Source organism: Pangasianodon hypophthalmus, chromosome 4 (assembly GCF_027358585.1).
Source record: "Pangasianodon hypophthalmus isolate fPanHyp1 chromosome 4, fPanHyp1.pri, whole genome shotgun sequence".
NCBI classification, from domain to species: domain Eukaryota; kingdom Metazoa; phylum Chordata; class Actinopteri; order Siluriformes; family Pangasiidae; genus Pangasianodon; species Pangasianodon hypophthalmus.
Genome location: NC_069713.1, coordinates 14,381,046 through 14,399,588, shown reverse-complemented (window position 1 = coordinate 14,399,588; position 18,543 = coordinate 14,381,046). Strand labels below are relative to the sequence as shown.

The 18,543-nt window shown below is 40.1% G+C and overlaps 3 protein-coding genes across 6 annotated transcripts in view; 1 reads left to right on the top strand and 2 right to left on the bottom strand.

Moving 5' to 3' along the window:
- Positions 1-3,162: 3,162 nt before the first annotated feature.
- rasl11a (RAS-like, family 11, member A) lies at positions 3,163-7,438 on the bottom strand. Its single transcript, XM_026936262.3, has 4 exons — positions 6,076-7,438; positions 5,667-5,723; positions 5,474-5,556; positions 3,163-4,543 (listed from the first exon to the last, which is right to left on the bottom strand). The coding sequence occupies exons 1-4, from the start codon at positions 6,221-6,223 to the stop codon at positions 4,073-4,075; spliced, it is 759 nt and encodes a 252-aa protein (XP_026792063.1). The 5' UTR covers positions 6,224-7,438; the 3' UTR covers positions 3,163-4,072.
- A 23-nt stretch (positions 7,439-7,461) lies between these two features.
- On the top strand, positions 7,462-17,758 carry usp12b (ubiquitin specific peptidase 12b). Its single transcript, XM_026936261.3, has 9 exons — positions 7,462-7,660; positions 9,639-9,719; positions 10,070-10,283; positions 11,263-11,522; positions 11,991-12,067; positions 12,760-12,843; positions 13,046-13,243; positions 13,382-13,460; positions 14,661-17,758. Exons 1-9 carry the CDS (start codon positions 7,613-7,615, stop codon positions 14,760-14,762), a joined length of 1,143 nt encoding a protein of 380 aa, XP_026792062.2. The 5' UTR covers positions 7,462-7,612; the 3' UTR covers positions 14,763-17,758.
- arhgap36 (Rho GTPase activating protein 36) overlaps positions 17,523-18,543 on the bottom strand; it is a 38,804-nt gene continuing 37,783 nt past the window's right edge. For all 4 annotated transcript variants that reach the window (XM_026937025.3, XM_053233373.1, XM_026937028.3 and 1 more), the window contains exon 13: positions 17,523-18,262. In XM_026937025.3, coding sequence (XP_026792826.1) covers positions 18,155-18,262 — 108 coding nt within the window. In that variant the 3' untranslated portion in view covers positions 17,523-18,154. The remainder of the gene's footprint in view (positions 18,263-18,543) is intronic.

The window sequence follows — 18,543 nt, the reverse complement described above, 5'->3', positions numbered from 1 at the left end:
CTAAGAACAGGACTTGCCTGAATTGTTCCTGCTGAAAGAACAAGCAAATGTCCATACACAGTTTATTTGATTTCTTAGTAAAGTAGGAAAATGAGAGCAAATTTAATATGCTGAATAGTTATTTTGGCAGAACTTCAGGGACTTTTGACCCAACTCACTAAATTACATCACGAATACCCGTCACTTATTTCAGACCAGTTCCTGAAATCAAAACAGCTATTAATCAAATTAAGACTTCAAGTGATCAAAGTCAACAGCTAACAGCAATATTGTGCCATTCATCCTTCATTAAAATAAGTGGTGAAACATCTTAAACCAGCGGGGACTGGAGTTATTATTCTAGCTATTATTCTGTGGCAGGACCTGCATGATGCTTTGCTATACCAGATATAGCCAAAGCCAAGCAGTGGAACTTCAAATGCTTTCTGTTACCAGATATATTGTGTGGCTCAACAATTATCATTTCACCAATATTCCTAAATAAAGACAGTGAGGGAGAACTGGTTGTTCTCTATTTCTGTCCAGTCGCATGTGTGTATGAGACAGTTATGACCTTGTGGGGACATCTAGCTGCTCCCCATGATGAAAAAGAGTTTTTAACAAAAACTGCATGGAAAAAAATCCTAAATGAGCCAAAAGGTTTCTGGTTACTGAGGTTAAGGATAAGGTTTTATTTAGGTGTAGGTTTAGCCTTATTTAGCTGCATTAATACTTATGTCCTCATAAACATAGTAATACAAACAAATGTGTGTGTGTGTGTGTGTAGGCACATGTGTCTTCCTATGTTTGTACTTTAATCTCCTGCATATCGGTGTCTATCATGTTTCAGAGACGTTTAGTGCTGTTCTTGGAACAAATGCAAAGATCTGGAATACGTCAGAAAGAAAGTAAAGCAAACTTTCAGAGATCCTGAAACAGAAACAGTATAGGCCACAGATTATTAACATGGAATAAACTCAGGCAGGCTAAATGATGTCATTCAAGCATGGACGTCAGTCAGCTTTCCCAGCTCTGGAGACTTCATGCATCATAAATCCAGTTTAGTTCTGTCCGCATTCCTCACGCCTGATCGTAAAACACCCTGAGCCTAGGACAAGCAGAGTATGAATGATTTCCTTAGCAAACAATGAGCTACAGCTGGTGGAGGAAGATGATCATTAGCCATGGACGTATGTCTACACTTAATGTCTAAGACTTCATTTCTTCAAGTTTTTTGGAAAATAGCCCCAGGATCTTTCCTGACATTCCAGTCAAATCATGACCCTCACCATTCACTCTTTCTTTCCTTCTGTGTTTCTTAATTTTCTTCTTCTCTTTCACTTTCTTCCTCAGTTCAGTTTCTCTCTCTCCCACTTCCTCTCTCTCTCTACCCTCTCCTCTGGGAGGTGTTTGCTCAAGTTTCCTGACTTGGCGATAACACAGTGGGAGAGAACATGTCCTGTAACTGTTCCTCCCCCGCAGCTGTTTCTTCACAAGTTCAGTGCTGAGTAGTCACATCTCCCAGATGAGCATTTCCACATAACATAATTTCACAAACGAAGACCCGGAACCCTCTAACTCTCCCACTCTGCATGGAGATAACCACAACTCTGAGAATGAACACTGAGCAAGCTGTATCAGAGAACAGGAAGTCATTCCCATGATGTCAAGAGACGTCCATCTTGCTGGAAGAAAGCATGTTGTAGTAATTAACACTCTTAATCCTACCAGTCACAAATGTACATTTGTGACCAAAATTTTGTTGAGAGTTAAATTTTTAAAAGATTGCTGTTTTGGTAACTGAATTGAATGCTAACCCAAAGTTGATTATTTTACTACAACAGCACATACTACTACACAGCATTTTGCCAACAGTTAAATTTTATTTGTTAATTAAAGAACAACAGTTTATAATCATATTTAATGTTGTTGAATGTCTGTGAAACAAGTTAGTTCCTGTTATCACTTACTTTATGGCAGCTGTAAACAGTGATTCCCTTATTAGCCTGTCTCTTTTTCTCCGTTTTGAAGTTAATAAGTCCAAAAAACACAGTTTAGCATTTTGCAGAGAAACCACAAAGCACAAAGTCCTGTCCTGAAGACTCTCCTGTAGAAACTGACTTACTGACTGTTACAAAGGGCTAACACCCAAGATACTATACATGTTTTTCTATGTTAAATAACAGCACAAAAATGTATTAATAATATTATTAATAATAATAAATAAAATCTATTAATAATAATAAATCATGTGGAGCATTAGCCATAATTTACAGTCACAATTTACATTCCATGTAAATTAACTGTTACTATAAAATACAATGACATATTAGGATGAGCGTATGAATATAACCCTGTGATTTGAATTAGAGCCGGCACTACTTTCAGAGCTGTGATTATAGAAAATTAATCAACACCTTCTGACCAGAAATGAAAATTCAATAGTGCTGTGGTATGAGGTGGGAAAACACAATATCATATTGTAAAAATAATGAAAAAATTATCTCATTAAAGCCTTTAATTGTAAAAAGTCACTTCAGACAAATGTCATTTTTAAGGATCTGTAAATGCCCTGAAAGTCTTTGCAAATACTAATTTCATAAACATTTAAATTAATTTCATAATCAAGGCCAACAGTGAGACGAAGGTGAAAATGTGCGCTTTAGTGAGACATACTGAGGGGGACAAACAGGGTTCATTGGAACTCAAACTGCAGCGCACGAGTTTCAAATCATCTGTTCATTATCAAGCTCAATCATGTCAGACTGGGGAAACACGAAACTTAACCTTGTTGCAGACCTCAAAAAAGATTTTTTTTTTTTTGGTAATTTGAGGGCCATGATTATGAATGTTTCATATAATACACATAGTGTAAGCCAGAATCAGTCAAAACTTTGAAAATAAAAATGAAGCTTTTCTTTTTCAGCTAAGTGCCAGTAGACAGCCCACAGAGCAAAAAACACTACATACAGGGGCAGGAAAAGCCTAAGTCTCATAATATCTTTTAAATGTGGAAATGATTAGGGAATCCTCTATAACCCTGTTCTGTTTACATACAGGCCTTCATATAATGTGAGCAGCAAAAATATCTATAATTGGGAAAGAATTGCCTGTGCAAGGGTGTGTGTTTCCAATTATGCAAAGGAATTTTGTAATAAGGAAAAGAAATTAAAATACAAAATGTATCAAAATGTCACTTTTACTTACACAACATTTTCTTTGTTTACAACAGATATCAGACAGAAAAGCGAGACACACTGCAATGAAATCTGCTTCTGATCAGAACAGGAAAATCAAGGTCAAAGTTCAAAGGAACAAGATTAGGGGTCAAAGGCTGTTTGCGGTGAATGAATATCACATTCCAGAATTTTCTTTACAGGAAAGCAGCTTCAGGCTGTAATCCCCCTTACAAATTGGGAAGGATAAATAAACGAATGAGTGAATGAAATATGAAATATTCACCCAACCTCTGCTTTGGCTTCACACAGCCTGAGTGGGTTAAAGTTCATGAGAACCACCAGATGCGTGTCCTCCTTCCTATATATGGATATCAGCCAGACAGGGTAACTTAGAAATAACTTAGAAATAACCAAAAATAATTGCTCTAATTCATGAGCAGTTATTCCCAGTACAAAAATATTTTTCCATCTAAGGGTGTTTAAGAGCTCTACTTGTCTAAAAGCTTACATACAGCAATAATGAAAAACCAAGCCCAGGCCATTTCCTTAGCCATCACAATTCATCACACATTATCACTGTATTTTTGAAACATCTGTAACAATGTTATGGGCTAAAATCACAATTTGTCAAAAAAGATATAAGAAACTTTGTATCTTTATTTACCACTAATATATTATTATGATACATCAGTAATGGTATATCATAACAAATCATTATCAAATCATTCTACATATTAGTGTTCTTCCAGGCAAAGGTTGTCTTTGTATGAAAATCAACACGTTTATTGTTCCCCTAGTCAATGCTGCAGTGTAAAATAAAGTTAGCATACATATTAAGGTTGACCTTTTGACTCCTCAGCCAATACTGATTCCACTAACAGGCCTGTGAATCAATCACTGGCGTTACATTATCATCACACTGCAGTTGTTGATTTCCCTCTAGAAGAGAGCACTTGCCGGAATCTTCTCTTCAGCTCCTGCATGTTGGGACTCTTCGGCCGAGCAAGGTGCAGTCCTCCCCTCCTCTTCTCACCATTCACCCCTCCCAGTGCCCGGCTCACCTCCTGGCACAAGTGCAAGAATGCTGCCTGCACACCCTCATGGTTCTCCCGGGCAGAAGCCTCAAAATATTGTCCTCCGAGATCGGTTGCCAGGGCCTGGCCCTCGTCTGTAGGTACCTGGCGTGCCCGCAGCAAGTCGCTCTTGTTGCCTACAAGGATGATGGGGATGTTACCGCTTGGATGGATGCGACGCACATGCTCATAGAGCGGTTGAATGGTCCGGTAGCTGTGCATGTCCGTGATGGAAAAGACCAGCACGTAGCCATCTGCCCAGTAGATGGAGCGGTTAATCTGTTCCTGGCAGTACAGGCCCTCTACGTCATCCTGAGAAAGAAAAGACAGAAGAAATACATAAAGGAGAATAAAAGTTAAAAAAAAAAAAAAAACTTTGAGTATGAGAGAAACTAATAATAGGCTGCAGCAGTGGAGAAAACAGATTACATTCTGGAGGAACACTATGTTTTAATGATTGCACAAGTTTGTGTGTCCGCGACCGTTTGTGTTTCAACATCGTATTTGTGCTTCAACACAGCAAGTCAAAAAAAACCTAAAGTATGCCAAGACAAGCAAACCGAACTGACTAAACTGCTAGAAAAAGCTGTCCAATGTCAGGAGTGACACGTTTTGCAGCACTGGGTCTGTTTGTGGCCATATACTGACACATGTTCGAGGTTCAAGGTTCAAGGTTCTTTATTTGTCACATACATTACATACATGTGATGTATTAATGTAGTGAAATGTTTTTCCTTAGTGCCTCGTCCCACAGTGCAACTGTGATACATAAACAGAATATAATAGAACAGAATATAATAAAAGCCGAATATGCTAAAAGTATGCTATGATGAATATGCTATAATGAATAAAATAGAATAGAATAGACTCTATTTGACAAAATATAGATGTTATATGTAAAAATATGTAGAAAGTGTTTAGATATATGTTGAAAAATAAGGCATTTTAACTGAGGAATAACCATTAAGAAGGATGTCTGGACCAGGAAAGGTTTAAACTGTGATCGGAGCTGAAAAACACTCTGTCCCCCTTCTCACTATAATGACCCTCTGACTCAGAACGCCCTCTTTATCTCCACTCCCGCATTCTTGGCCTGCAGGCAAAATGTTTGAACTAAGATTACCCCCAAGGTTCATCAGAAGTCTGCTGAGGTCCCGGATGTAAGGCCTGCCTGACCTACATGACACCTAGATAAGATATGGAGCAAGACAGGAAACAGATGTTCATGATGCCTTGATTTACCTGCAGTGAGACACAGGGAGTGTCCTGCACTTGTAGAGAAACCTGCTCCCCATCAAGATTTATCTTTCTTGAATACAAGGCCCCTAGAGAAATGAATAATCAGCTTTTCACTGTTATTACTTATTAATTCATGTGATACATGAGTTATGAATGAGTGTATATGTTTGAAAGTGTGTTTGTGAGTGGGTATTACCTGTGTTGGCTTCGTAATCACCGATAAACCTCTTGGTCAGAAATCGTACTATTAAAGCTGCAAATTTTATATGGAAAACAAACAAACAAAGTTTTTAAATTCCCAGTAAAATGATTAAAATAACTAGCCACAAGCATGAAAATAAACATCTGTGTGTCGCCCCCTGGAGGACAGCTTCTCCTCAAACCTGCCTGATTTCCAGAAGCTTTCACATGAAACTTTTGTGTTGATACTTTGTGCTGTCTGGTATACAAGCATTCTAACACACACTATACACAGGTTATGATAAGATATGCTGATGCATAGCAAATCTCTCAAGAGCAGCACACTGAGATCTGATTCCTGCACCAATAGTTGTATGTTCTTTCAAAAGTTTGAGATATAATAACAGAAAAGATTGTAATGTTACCTGTTTTCCCGACGTTGCTAGCTCCAAGCACGACTATTTTCACATTTTTGTTAGGCACACAGTCCAGGCTTGGGTACTCTGGTATGGGGACTAGCAGAAAGTTGCCAGAGCCGGTGCTCATTGTTCTCGGCTGCTCGGGAAGACGCATTTAGAGAGCTGGCGACTTCATCCGAGTGCCTGCGAATTCATAGCAGATCCTAGACTTTTCCAAACAGTCCTGTCCCAGTTCTCCAAACTCTGCAAAGTCTTTCTCATAATGCGAGTGCCGATGACTGTGCCCTCATGAAGGCAAATCCTCTGAATGAGAGACAGTCCAGGGGTACACACTCCACACTCCCGACTCCCGCTCGCGCTTCCTCGCCGCTTTTATTCCTCCGGGTCTGTTCCTCAAATACTGGTGATGTCAGTAATCCGTACAGCTAAAGAACTGGATCTTGTGATCACAAGCTGAATGTGTGTCTCCTCAGTGCAGCGGTGGGTTTATGTGTGTGGATCCCCCTGCATTTAAAGCCTCTCCACGAAGCGAGCAGAGCTCAGAGAGAGTAGAGCTGAGAGAGTAGAGCTGAGAGAGCTGAGCTCAGAGCCGTGAGAGCAGTGGGGCGGATGACACCCATGACAAAGCACACTGCTCTGAAACACTCTGACACATCCGGAACTCAGAAACATCCGGACTGGACTGAAGGGAAAAGGAAAGAAAATAGCAGACCCTTTTTTTTTTTTTTTTTTTTTAATATGTCCAGTCAATATGTTGCTTGCATTGGAACTAACTTACAATTTTAAAAAATGAATACACTCATGCTTTTTCCAGGACCTTGTATTAAACTCATTGTACTACAAATTAATGTAATACGCAATAATCAGACAAGCATAAATATTGCTTCCTTCCTTCCAGCCATCATCTGTTCGTGGGTGTCTATCCCAGGGGACAGGCTGGATAGAGTGCCAACTGCACAAACATACTCGGGGCAATTTGGAAATGCTAAGTAGCCTACAACAAAGGTCTTTCGACTGGGGAGGAAACCCCAGAGCACAGGGCGGGGGTAGGAGTCGAGCCCCTAACCCCGGAGGTGCGAGGCAACAGTGCTAACCGCTAGGCCACCGCTAGGCCACCGCCCTTGTAGAAGTATTGCTCCATAATAAATAGACTACATCATCGTCATCATCATCATCATCATTTTTTCTATTAAATAATTATTTGAATTAGAACATTTTAACATAATCATCTTAATTATAAAGTGTTTTTTTCTTCCTGTTCGCCAGTCAGCTCCAGTATGTGGAGCCGCTCTAAGAGTCGGTCACTTGCTTCCTTTTCAGAAAAGACTCCCTGAGCTGCGACTCCTGAGTACTGCGCATGCGTGAAGATGACGCGCATGCGCGCTGCACACCGGACAGGGACGCAGGTCTTTGCAGTGACAGGCGGGCGCTCCTCGTTCCGTGTCCAGCTGCTGGACAAGCGAAAGATTTTCACCGGAAATCCAGCCTTTTGTGGCTGTCACGGTTTTACAGCTGGGGTTTGGTCCAGTATGGCGGCAGACGGATGGAAATACTGATGACAGTCCGAAAGATCGCCTCGATATGTACGATGGTGGGTTTTATTTTTCTCCGAGGTTGCTGTGTAGCCGTTAGCCTGCTAGTGTGTGTAGCTGGACTGTGTGTGTGTGTGTGTGTGTGTGTGTGTGTGTGTGTGTGGGGATGTCCACTGCGTGTAGCCGGTGTTTTGGTTCAGCTAACAGCACAGGAAGGTAAACAGCTAGCAGGCAGAGAAACCGTGTCATCCTAGCACAGAATATCTCCTCAAAGTTTGCCAAGCAGGCGAGTTCTCGTTATTGCTGAGACAGCGCTCCTGACATGTAATTCCGCTGAAGGGAATATTTACTGAGTAACTTATTTAGCTATTTGGAGCCTTAAGTAAATGTATAAATTAGTGAGTTGGTGTATCAAGCTGAAAATAAGTACGCCAGTTAGCTAGCTACTGCTAGCCTCTGAGCCGTTAGCTTAGTGGACCCTGTCTGTGTCCGTGCGTGATTCAGCCAGGGCGTCTCCATGACATGATTTAACCTGTCCTAAACTGTCCTAACCTGTCTTGACCTGTCTTGTTAAAAACCCCATCTATTTCTGAATTATAAATATGTAATATGGGTAAACACACCACTTTTAGGAACACAGGAGTATTTCATTTGCTTCGTTTGAAAAGGTTCATTGACTCTGCTGTGTCTGTGTGTTTTCCTAACTTCATGTCCACACATACAAATACTGCACTATAACACAAAGCAGTTAGTATCTGCGTTGTGATGTGATTAGATTTAAGTTAAATAGCTAACATGTTAAACATCACAGCTAGCATCAGTTCACACGGCAGAAGTGCTAATTCAGAGTGAGTCATCCTGGTTTATCTCTCTTGTTGTTGTTGTTGTTGTGTTTGTTAGTGAGTGGAGACAGCAGTGGCCTGTTTTACTGTTTTTTTCCCTTTTCACTTTGTACTCTGTATGTTTAGTTACATAGCATAATCTTTGTGTGTGTGTGTATGTGTGTGGGTGTCTGCTGTCTGTCCTAACATCCAAGGTCATACATTCTTAGAAATAAAGCTACCAAACTGTACTTTTCCTCGTCACTGGGTTGGTATAGCGTACCTTTAACAGTAATTTAAGGCACATAATTGACCCTTCTTGACTGTAAAACCTAATTAAAAGTACACCACATGCACCTTCCCAGGTACAAGATAAATACTAAAGGTATAAAAGATATACCCTTGATGGCAATATCCAAGAAACAAGGAAAAGTACAATTTGGTGCCTTTATTTCTGAGAGTGTGTTGACACTCATGAGCTCTGGCAGATTCGTTTACTCTCATTATTAAGGATCTACTGATTAGACAATGAGTATTGCGACTTATCTTGACCTGAAATGCTGCAGTGGTTTTAGATCCGACCAACGTGACATGTTGTCTGCTCTGGTCTCCTGACGTGTTTTGTGCCATGAATGCATTCTCCGTTGACTGACACAGTTTGGCACATTCACTTTGCCTGAGATGATTCTCACAGAAGCTTGTAGAGACTCAGTTTGGTTGTCAATAACAGTTCAGGATCAGGTATCAGCTGGTACACACAGCTCTGATATTGGTATAAATCGAAAAATGATAAGAGTAGGAACAGTGCATCTTTATAACAAATCACTCGGCTTTACCACCTGCACAAACCGCGTCGCTGACATCAGGACAAGACTCCAGGCAGTGTCACACAGTCAATCACACAGGCCCTTTCAATATTTGAACACCCTCAGGCTATACTTAAGCTTTGTGCTGTACATTAGATGACCAGCCATTGTTTCCTTTTAGACCTAAAGAACAGTGCTTTAAGTCTACCTCTTGAGCTGCTGTGCTGCTTGCAGGTGTTCTGTTAGAGCTAAACAAGTGTTTCCCAGTGGATGTGCATCCTGTTAATGTCGAGCCTTCCCCCAACAGGATGTTCCTGTTCATCTTAACAGGACAGTCCTGTCTGGTAGTAACCTGCAAGAGCGAGAGTGTGAGAGCCTGAGATAATAACCCCTGTGGCTGTGTTTTTCAGGGCGCCAATGCCTCAGCTTTGGAGAAGGAGATTGGACCAGAACAGTTCCCCGTAAATGAACACTACTTTGGTCTGGTTAATGTAAGTGACCGCTTGTTTTTTGCATCACTGAGTAGGTTAACCATAAAGCTTTGCTAAATATATCACTGACATATGCAAATCTGCTGCTGGTCTATGGACCATATTAGTCACTTCCACTTTTTTTAAAAAACCCGACCTTTAACACCTGTTCTTATCTGCACACCAAGCAGCTTATCTGGTTGATAAAGCCTCCTGCTTTAAAAGTCATGACAGGTTATAATTAATATTTACTTACTCAGTGAAAGTGCCTTCAAGCCCTTAGATGCAGCTAACCAGCTTTTATCTGACTGATTTTTTAAAATCTCCCTGACCTCTCTTCCTGTGGAATTTTTTATTTATTTTTTTTGCAGTTTGGAAACACCTGCTACTGTAACTCAGTATTGCAGGCTCTGTATTTCTGCCGGCCGTTCCGGGAGAAAGTGCTGGCCTACAAGGTGCAGCCACGGCGCAAAGAGAGCCTGCTCACCTGCCTGGCAGATCTCTTCAACAGCATCGCTACTCAGAAGAAGAAAGTGGGAGTCATCCCTCCTAAGAAGTTCATCTCACGCCTGAGAAAGGAAAACGGTAACATATTAATGTTGTTTAAATTGTTGTTAAGAATGACATTCCTGACTAGACCAGGTGTTCAGCCCTCAGCATGAAGCTGTTATTATGGAGGTGTGAAGCCACTAATAACAAACCAGTTGATTTAAAGCTAGTCTGATCTATTTTTCCACTGAAAATTCAAAAACTAGAACTGGCCCAAAACACCCAGTAGAGGTTCTAGTTCATTTTCGGCCAGCTTGAGCAGCGACTGGATTGATCACAGTGACGTTTTCTTTTCATTGAGCAGTGATGCCAAGTGATGCATTAGGTTCAACATGGAAGAAATGTTCACATCAACATGGTTCCTTGTTCCTGTCGTATCAGCTGTTTAGTTAATCATATAGTTTCTGCTGCCATCATTGATATTTCGGACAAAATAGGTCAGTGGTGGTTCATCGATAATGACAGGAGGAAAAATCCACATTGTCATGAAATTAAAATGACTCACTAGATTAAAAATAAGAAGAAAGGAAAATAACATTGAAGGGTTGTTGTTGAAGTACTAAGATGAGTCAGTACCCAGTATGGCTGGAAAATATTAATTATGCTGCTTTTATGCTATAAGTAATGTGCTGTTAAACACTGTTGTGTTTTAACAAATTAAACTGCAGGCTGAGAAATCAAACAACATAATGTCTTCAGTGGCACAAATACAACCAACTACCCAGGCCATTCTGCTTTTTTATTATATAACTTTAACCTTACTGGAAAGGTGGACAATGTGAAAAACACAATTCCAGTAATGTGTGTAGTGGAAAAAAAAGCCTGCATAGAGAAATTCTGTACATTATATATTGCTCTTTTTGAACTTGGATACCTGACAAAACCATTTATTTATGTGAGTTTGCTTGCATGACATATAAATTCTGCCACACTGCATTCCTCTCATTAAATGACACTTTACTGTGTTTGAATTAACGCATCAGTCTACCTTATATACATGTGTTTCCTGTATTAGAGTTGTTCGACAACTACATGCAGCAAGATGCTCATGAGTTTCTCAACTACCTGCTCAACACCATCGCCGACCTGCTGCAGGAGGAGAAGAGCCAGGAGCGGCAGCAGAACGGCAAGGTGGTACAGAATGGAGGAGGAGGAGGAGGAAGCGGGAGCCACACAGGAGAGGCAGAATCAGCTGAGAAGAACCAGCAGACGTGGGTGCATGAGATCTTCCAGGGCACACTGACCAACGAGACACGCTGCCTCAACTGTGAAGCGGTGAGCTGGACAGAACAAGCTGTCTACCAGAGAGATGTCTACCAGAGAGCTGTCTACTTCCTGCTCCTGGGCTAGTTTACATATGACTCATTAAAGCTGACAGATGGGAGTGGACATGTTTTCTTAATGCATATTTTTTTAATTTTTATTTTTATTACCCATAATTTAGATAGTGTTAGATAGTGTTCCTAGGGCAGCCCGTGCTTCCTGAGCAGCATAGTAAAAGTCTGTGGAATGTTTAGTCTGTTTAAAGAGGATTCAATAGATGAAGCTTAAAATGTTTAGTAATAGAGAGGAAACGAGTCATCCTTGCTTGGGTAGAAACAGTTCATTTCATATCCCTTGTATTACGTCTTATGGCTAGATGCTGATGATTGGATATTCTAACAAACCTGTTCGGTTCATAAATGGCCTTTTACCGTAGAATTATGGAGTACAATGATGGTTACTTTAATTTTCACCCCTTAGGTAAGCAGTAAAGATGAGGATTTCTTGGATCTTTCTGTGGATGTGGAGCAGAACACATCCATCACACACTGTCTCAGGTAAACCCAACTTGAGAATAATACGTCCAGTAGCTTATTACTTGCTAAGTTCCTTCATACAGAAAGCACTTTAATGCTATGCACAGAATTCTCTGTTAGCTAGCTAGCTGGTGTTAGCTTTCAGCATTCCCAAAGACACATCCAAAACATACCACAACAGTTTTATGTTTTCTCTTGTCCACATTTTTTTTGGACACTAACTAGGCATCACATTGTAAAGCTGTTAAGAAACCTCTGTTAACTAGTATATTAATTATAACTATATTAATGTCATGATACACTTTTCTGGGTATCGTATATTGTCAGTGCTTTTATAAATTTTGCTACTCACTGTGAAAAGTGATTACAACCGATTAAACATTAAAATCTATTTTTGTGCCAGTCCTCCATTTCTTGATTAAATACTTCTATGTTTTTCTAAATGTTTAATATCTCAGATGTTATAATTTTTAGAATATGGCTCTGTTTTGTTGCTACTTTGTTAGCAAAATCTTAGCACTGTTCCATATTTTGTTCGCAAAAATAAAGATGTCTTCACATATTGCGGTATTGTATTTTTGACACATTATCCACCATGTACTGCCTTGGATCATGACTGTCACTGTGTTGCCATGATAGAGCTGTCATTTTTCACTAGATTTAAAGCAGTGGTCATTATTGATATAATAGGTGTGAAATGTCTCTCTATGCAGGGGCTTCAGTAACACAGAGACGTTATGCAGTGAATACAAGTACTACTGTGAGCAGTGTCGGAGTAAGCAGGAGGCACAGAAAAGGTAAGGCAGACTTTTTGATCTGTATACAGATACAGTCTTTTACAGGCTTCTTAGCAGTAGCTGTGCAGCTGCTGGACACAACGACGGTGTAAATCCCATTAGGCTTGCATGTGTTGTGCCTCAGCATTCAAATCAGCTAAAATGCAACAAAGGAGTTCTGTGAGAAGAGCTCACTTTGTTCTGTCACTCTCATTCTCTTCAGGATGCGTGTGAAGAAATTACCCATGATCCTCGCCCTGCACCTAAAGCGCTTTAAGTATATGGACCAGCTGCATCGCTACACCAAACTGTCCTACCGTGTAGTCTTCCCTCTGGAGCTGAGGCTCTTCAATACCTCCGGTGACGCCACCAACCCCGACCGTCTCTATGACCTTGTGGCTGTGGTAGTGCACTGTGGGAGGTAGGAATTATTCAACACCACTAGGGCATTCATCATTGCCATTAAAAACTTAGTGAGATCAGTGTTCTTTGTAGAATATGGCTTTGCTCAAACAATCTGACTGCTTTCAAATTGGTTTATGTCCTTGTTCTGTTTCAGTGGTCCAAATCGTGGTCATTACATCACTATAGTGAAAAGTCATGGCTTCTGGTTGCTGTTTGATGATGATATTGTAGAGGTAAGCTATTTCTGTTTCAGGCTATAGAAATCTATTTTCTACTTATACTTTTCTGTGAATTGAAAAGAGGAAGTGGTAGGGGAGCATTAAAAATGAATTGCTTTGAAACAAATGGTGGTTTCTGTTCAAAACATTTAAACTGTGGAAATCTTTTACATCTGCCGTGTGTGCGTGCATTTGTGTAATTGTTGCTAGAATGCAGATAAATGTTTGCATAGTAGGAAAAGAAGTGTAATCCTCAGTAGTGTGGCGAGGATTGATTGGTTTCAGCCTCACTTAGCCTAGCATTGGTCTGGACTACTGTGTTCTGGACTAAATCCTTCCAGTCTCTTCCTGAGTTATTTGTAATTGATGAGTGATGGATAATAAGACAGGGTGCTGAAATGTCTGCTTTCTTTTTGTCTTATTACCTTTGATCAGGTCACATAAATTGCGTATTGGCAGAAAAGTGTGTATCTCATGCAATGAAAAGCAACCATTATGCAGGTGAAGGGTATGGATTTTACAGAAACACCATCTGTTATTTGTATTCTCGTGACTACTCTGCACATTAATTGTTTAGTCTCCTGCTTTAGCAAAACCACAACAGCAAGGTAGACCAAACTGTAGACTGAGACAGGATTTCCTATGGCAAACAATGCTGCATGTGCGTGGCTGTTTTGTCTTGGAAAAAATGTCATGTCTAGTCTGCAGGTTAAGCCTGAAGGACAGCTATATGAGTCCAAACGGTTTCAAAAACAAGCTGTTTTAAAAAAACAGTGGCAAAGCACGGGAGTGGTCTGCTGTGAATGCACAGGGTGAAAATATTGTGTTGTTGAGGGTGAAGAGTCATTTGGCTGCTCACTGCTGATATTAATGGATTAGTGAGGCTCCAGAGTGCATTAGAAGAAGAACACCATATTAGCTTTTTTCCACTGTGGGGCGTCTTTCCAACAGACTGCGAGCTGGAAGTGAAGTTTCCACAGTGTACATGCCGCCAGTCTGTTGGGATTCCTTGCAGATCGGCTTTATTTCCATGAGGCAAACCTCATGCTGCTGGTAGACATCAGTCTGCCAGTTTTTGCTCTTCTACTTCCTTTCATTCCTGCTTGATTGTGTTTCTATTTTGTCCTGAGACTATCTTGTTATCTATTTAACCCTTGACATAAATAGGTTTGAAAGGATGTTCACAGTGATGTTTATCTCTCTCTTTGTGTTTAGAAAATAGATGCCCAGGCGATAGAAGAGTTCTACGGGCTGACGTCTGACATTTCCAAAAACTCAGAGTCAGGCTACATCCTCTTTTACCAGTCCAGGGACTGAGCCAATGGCAGTACGCAAATGGGATCGCTTTGGCTTTGTGAAAGTCAGGCTGAGGCAGAAGGCGGGGCTTGAGCTACGTATGCCCTGACTTCAGACCCTCTCAGCCGAGCCCCGAGTCATCCAGGTGAGCCTTTGCACTGGAGCATCCAGCAAACAGAAGGCAGGAGCAGTTGATTCCAGAGTGATGTGAGTGGCACAGTCATCTCCATCCAAGCATAATGGAAGTTTGGAGGTTTTCAATCATCGGTCATCCCACAGACACACACTCTCCATCAGTAAGCTGAGTCACAAAGTAAAAATATTTCTGATGGCATACAGATGGCATATGGAAAAGGTTATGGTTTATGTGAAACCAGTGACATGGGGAGTTCTGATATTTTGGCATTCATTTTCTGCATGACACTTTGCTTTATGCTTTGTCATGCAGGTGTGTACTGTAAAAGCTAATGTTATTTTGGCACAGAGCAGATTATGATAACATCTTGAAAAGGTTGTAGATGCTCTCTTTCTCTAGACCTTCATCTGCTGTGAAAACAGGCCACACTGTTTGGCCACTAGGTATCCGACTATTTATGATCATCTCTTATAACTAGAGTAGGTTTCACAATATCATGTTATATGTGGCAATAATATGATGCACCTCTGCTCTATCTCGGTGACCTGGTTTGGCTGGTTTAGAGTCATATTATTTTACAAATTGTTTTTCTCTGGAAAGACGTAAGAAATCATTCACAGGATGTTCTTTGGAAAAGAAGCCTGTGGGTTGCCAGCGTGGATCAGAGAGGATCACGGGTACAGGCACAGTGCCGGTACTGTGGTTTAGTAATAAGCTTGGTTTGAGTTTAGCTTTTGGGATTGAGCCATTTACATTAAGACAAGCGAATGCAGTGCTTTGATTGTCATGGAGTGCACACTTGGTGGAACACACACTACGGCAGTGTGCACTTTGTAGATTGTAATGTAAAACTTGGATTTAGTAATGGTACACTTGGATACAAAGGCATCACTTGATTATTTATTGCTATTGCTGAATAGTCCTGTGTTGATGATTCATTTCAGTGAGAGAGTTTGTTTCTCAAGGGATCCAGACTTCGCATTTAAAGACCTGGGTAATTCATGGCTTTAAATGAGTAGCTAGAATCTTGTACTGATTATCTCCAAGCCACAGTTCTCCCCTTCTCTTTGTACTCAGTAAATATTTAACTGGATGTCTGTGGAGAAAGGAAGTGAAGCAAAGCATTGCAGGTCATTTTTTATGGTGTGACCAGAAACATGTTCCCAGAGCAGTCAGACCAAATGTTGTTCTGAAAACGCAAAAGTGAAGAGTTATGGGTCGTCAGAACAGCTAAATTCCCCACAACAAACCATGTCTGGATTTCACAAAATCATTGAAGTGCAAAGAACAGTGTAGTCATGTGACAATATGAGCTGTTTTTAATGCTCATGTGCATTTGCAGTAATCCCAGTTTGAGATCATTGTAGCATAGATACATTTGGTAAATGTAGCTCCTGGTTGTTGTGGAGTTGTTTTTTGTTTTTTGCAGCTTTGCTAGTAAACATGTCCAGTTGCTGACATTAAGGGGGTGTCGGAGGCGAGTGCTGTTCCATTCTGCTGGTTCCCAGCTGATTAATCGGCTCCGTGAGCCGACCTGTGGATTATAAACATGTCTACAGGAACATGCACATACCAGACTTTTCAAAGAGTTGTTAATCTTCCACTGACTGAGAAAGGCACAAATGCCCTCATAACAACCTTACAGCTTAATAGCATGTTTTAATTTACTTCCCCAGTCCATTGTTTGTTCATTCAGACCTCTTCCCTGCACATTAATATTGGCTCAGTGTGTGTTGTCACTGAGATATGGGCTCCAGGAGAATTTCAATGAACACAATTGTTTCTCATTGCTTCTCATTTCACTTTTTCCTTTCGGACTACTTTCCTGTGAGGGTTAAAAACTGACTGTGCTGCTGTCTAAATTCCACGTATCATATAGAAATATGTATTACAGCTGTTATAAAGCTTGTATAAATGTTATAAATGGATAGTAAGAACAGAAATTTTGCAGATGTTGTTGCCACACTTTAAAGGAATATTCCAGTGTTTTTCAAAACCCAGTACCTATCATATATGTGCGATTAACATGGACAAGAACTCTTGACACGTTTCTCTGTACTGAGAAATAAAAATCAAACCTGTTTTATGAAACTAATTTCTATTGGAAGTCTAAGGGCAGTTATTCCAGAAATCTTTGTTAATTTCTCACTTCTTGTCTGTAGTAAATGCACATGCACTGCATATCTAGGGAGATTGGGGGGGGGAAACACTGCGAAATGCCTTTAAGGCATGTGCAATTACGTACACTGACGTAAGGTGAAATGCCGTATTTATAACATTTTATACTTCTTTTATAGCAGTCTTAATTGATCTATTAACATTGAAACTGCTAATGCAGTAACTGAATATTTTATATCTCCAATTTAAGTAAACAGAGGAATGGAAAGAGGATGAGGCTGAAAGTCTTTTGTCTAGTTCATAATTTATATAAAACTCTAGGTTTATATTTTCTTATATATGTTTCGCTAATTATTCTTTCATACGGAATGCCACTGGTGCCGTGGACTTGAGGAAATTGTTGCTACAGAAATGTATGATTAGAAATGTATGATTCTTTTCAGAAATGCTGTTACCTGCATCCCTATGATTGTTTTGTTTAATGACACATCTAAGCACTGATCATAGTAAATGAATGTTGATTTAGATTTTGCTTTAAAAGCCAGATTGCAAATGTCAAGCGCAAGCCTGTGTAATGCAGCACCGGAGTTCTGTGAGTCATGTGACCGCCCACACCCCAAACCACTGCCCGTCAATGTTGCACTTTTGACAATGTACAGATTGTAAAAAAAAAAAAATGGTTAAAGACTGAGATTTGAAGTGTATGGACTAAATGAAAGATGGTGTTGGTTCCCAATAAAAGCAAAAAAAAAAAAGACATCAACTACTTTGAAGTGTGTGTATTGTATTGGAGAATAAGCAACAGTTTGAGTTTTCTCAAAAAAGTCCATTAGCCACGTTTACATTGCTGATAAAGGATTATATTTATTGATATAGTGTCAGTACAGTATGTTGTATCATCAGATGATTTAACAGCATGATACTTTTATTTGTGTATCGATAAAGACAGTTTTTATAGGATTACGCACTTGGGGTGCGCCTCGTACATTCTCTTTTCACCCATCAGCAGACAGAGAGGTTTTTGGGTAACTGTCGCCTCTTTGTGGTTCAGTGTGCTACTGCGCCATCTGTGTTCATCTCTGCTGACTGTGCCACTCCACTCTTACACAAAATAATTCTCCCAAAGTTTAAAAAAAAACTGTGAATGGTAGAAAAATTCTTATATGATCTCTAAAAAAAGTTCACCTTGCCATTGTTTCCCGCTCAACTTTTTGCACATAGAGTCTGGTCGCTGAAGAGGTTTAGGAGAGAAGGCTTTCTGGATCATCTGTAAGGAAACAGTGCAACAGCATCTTTTTGGTCATCTGGTTCTTATTTTAAAAAAAATCAATCACTGGACAAAAATTATGATTATACTTTTATTCGAAAGCATTGTGCATACTGGTACACAAATTTTTGAAGGAAATAAAAGCAGCTGCCTTGGCCAGAAGACCACAGAGTTTCTGAAATGAGGAAGAAACTAGAAATGGAATAATAAAAACTTTACTTTCGTTAGAGCAGAGAAAGTAAACTGAGAAAGTAAACTGCAAAGGCATTAATTCCATTTCA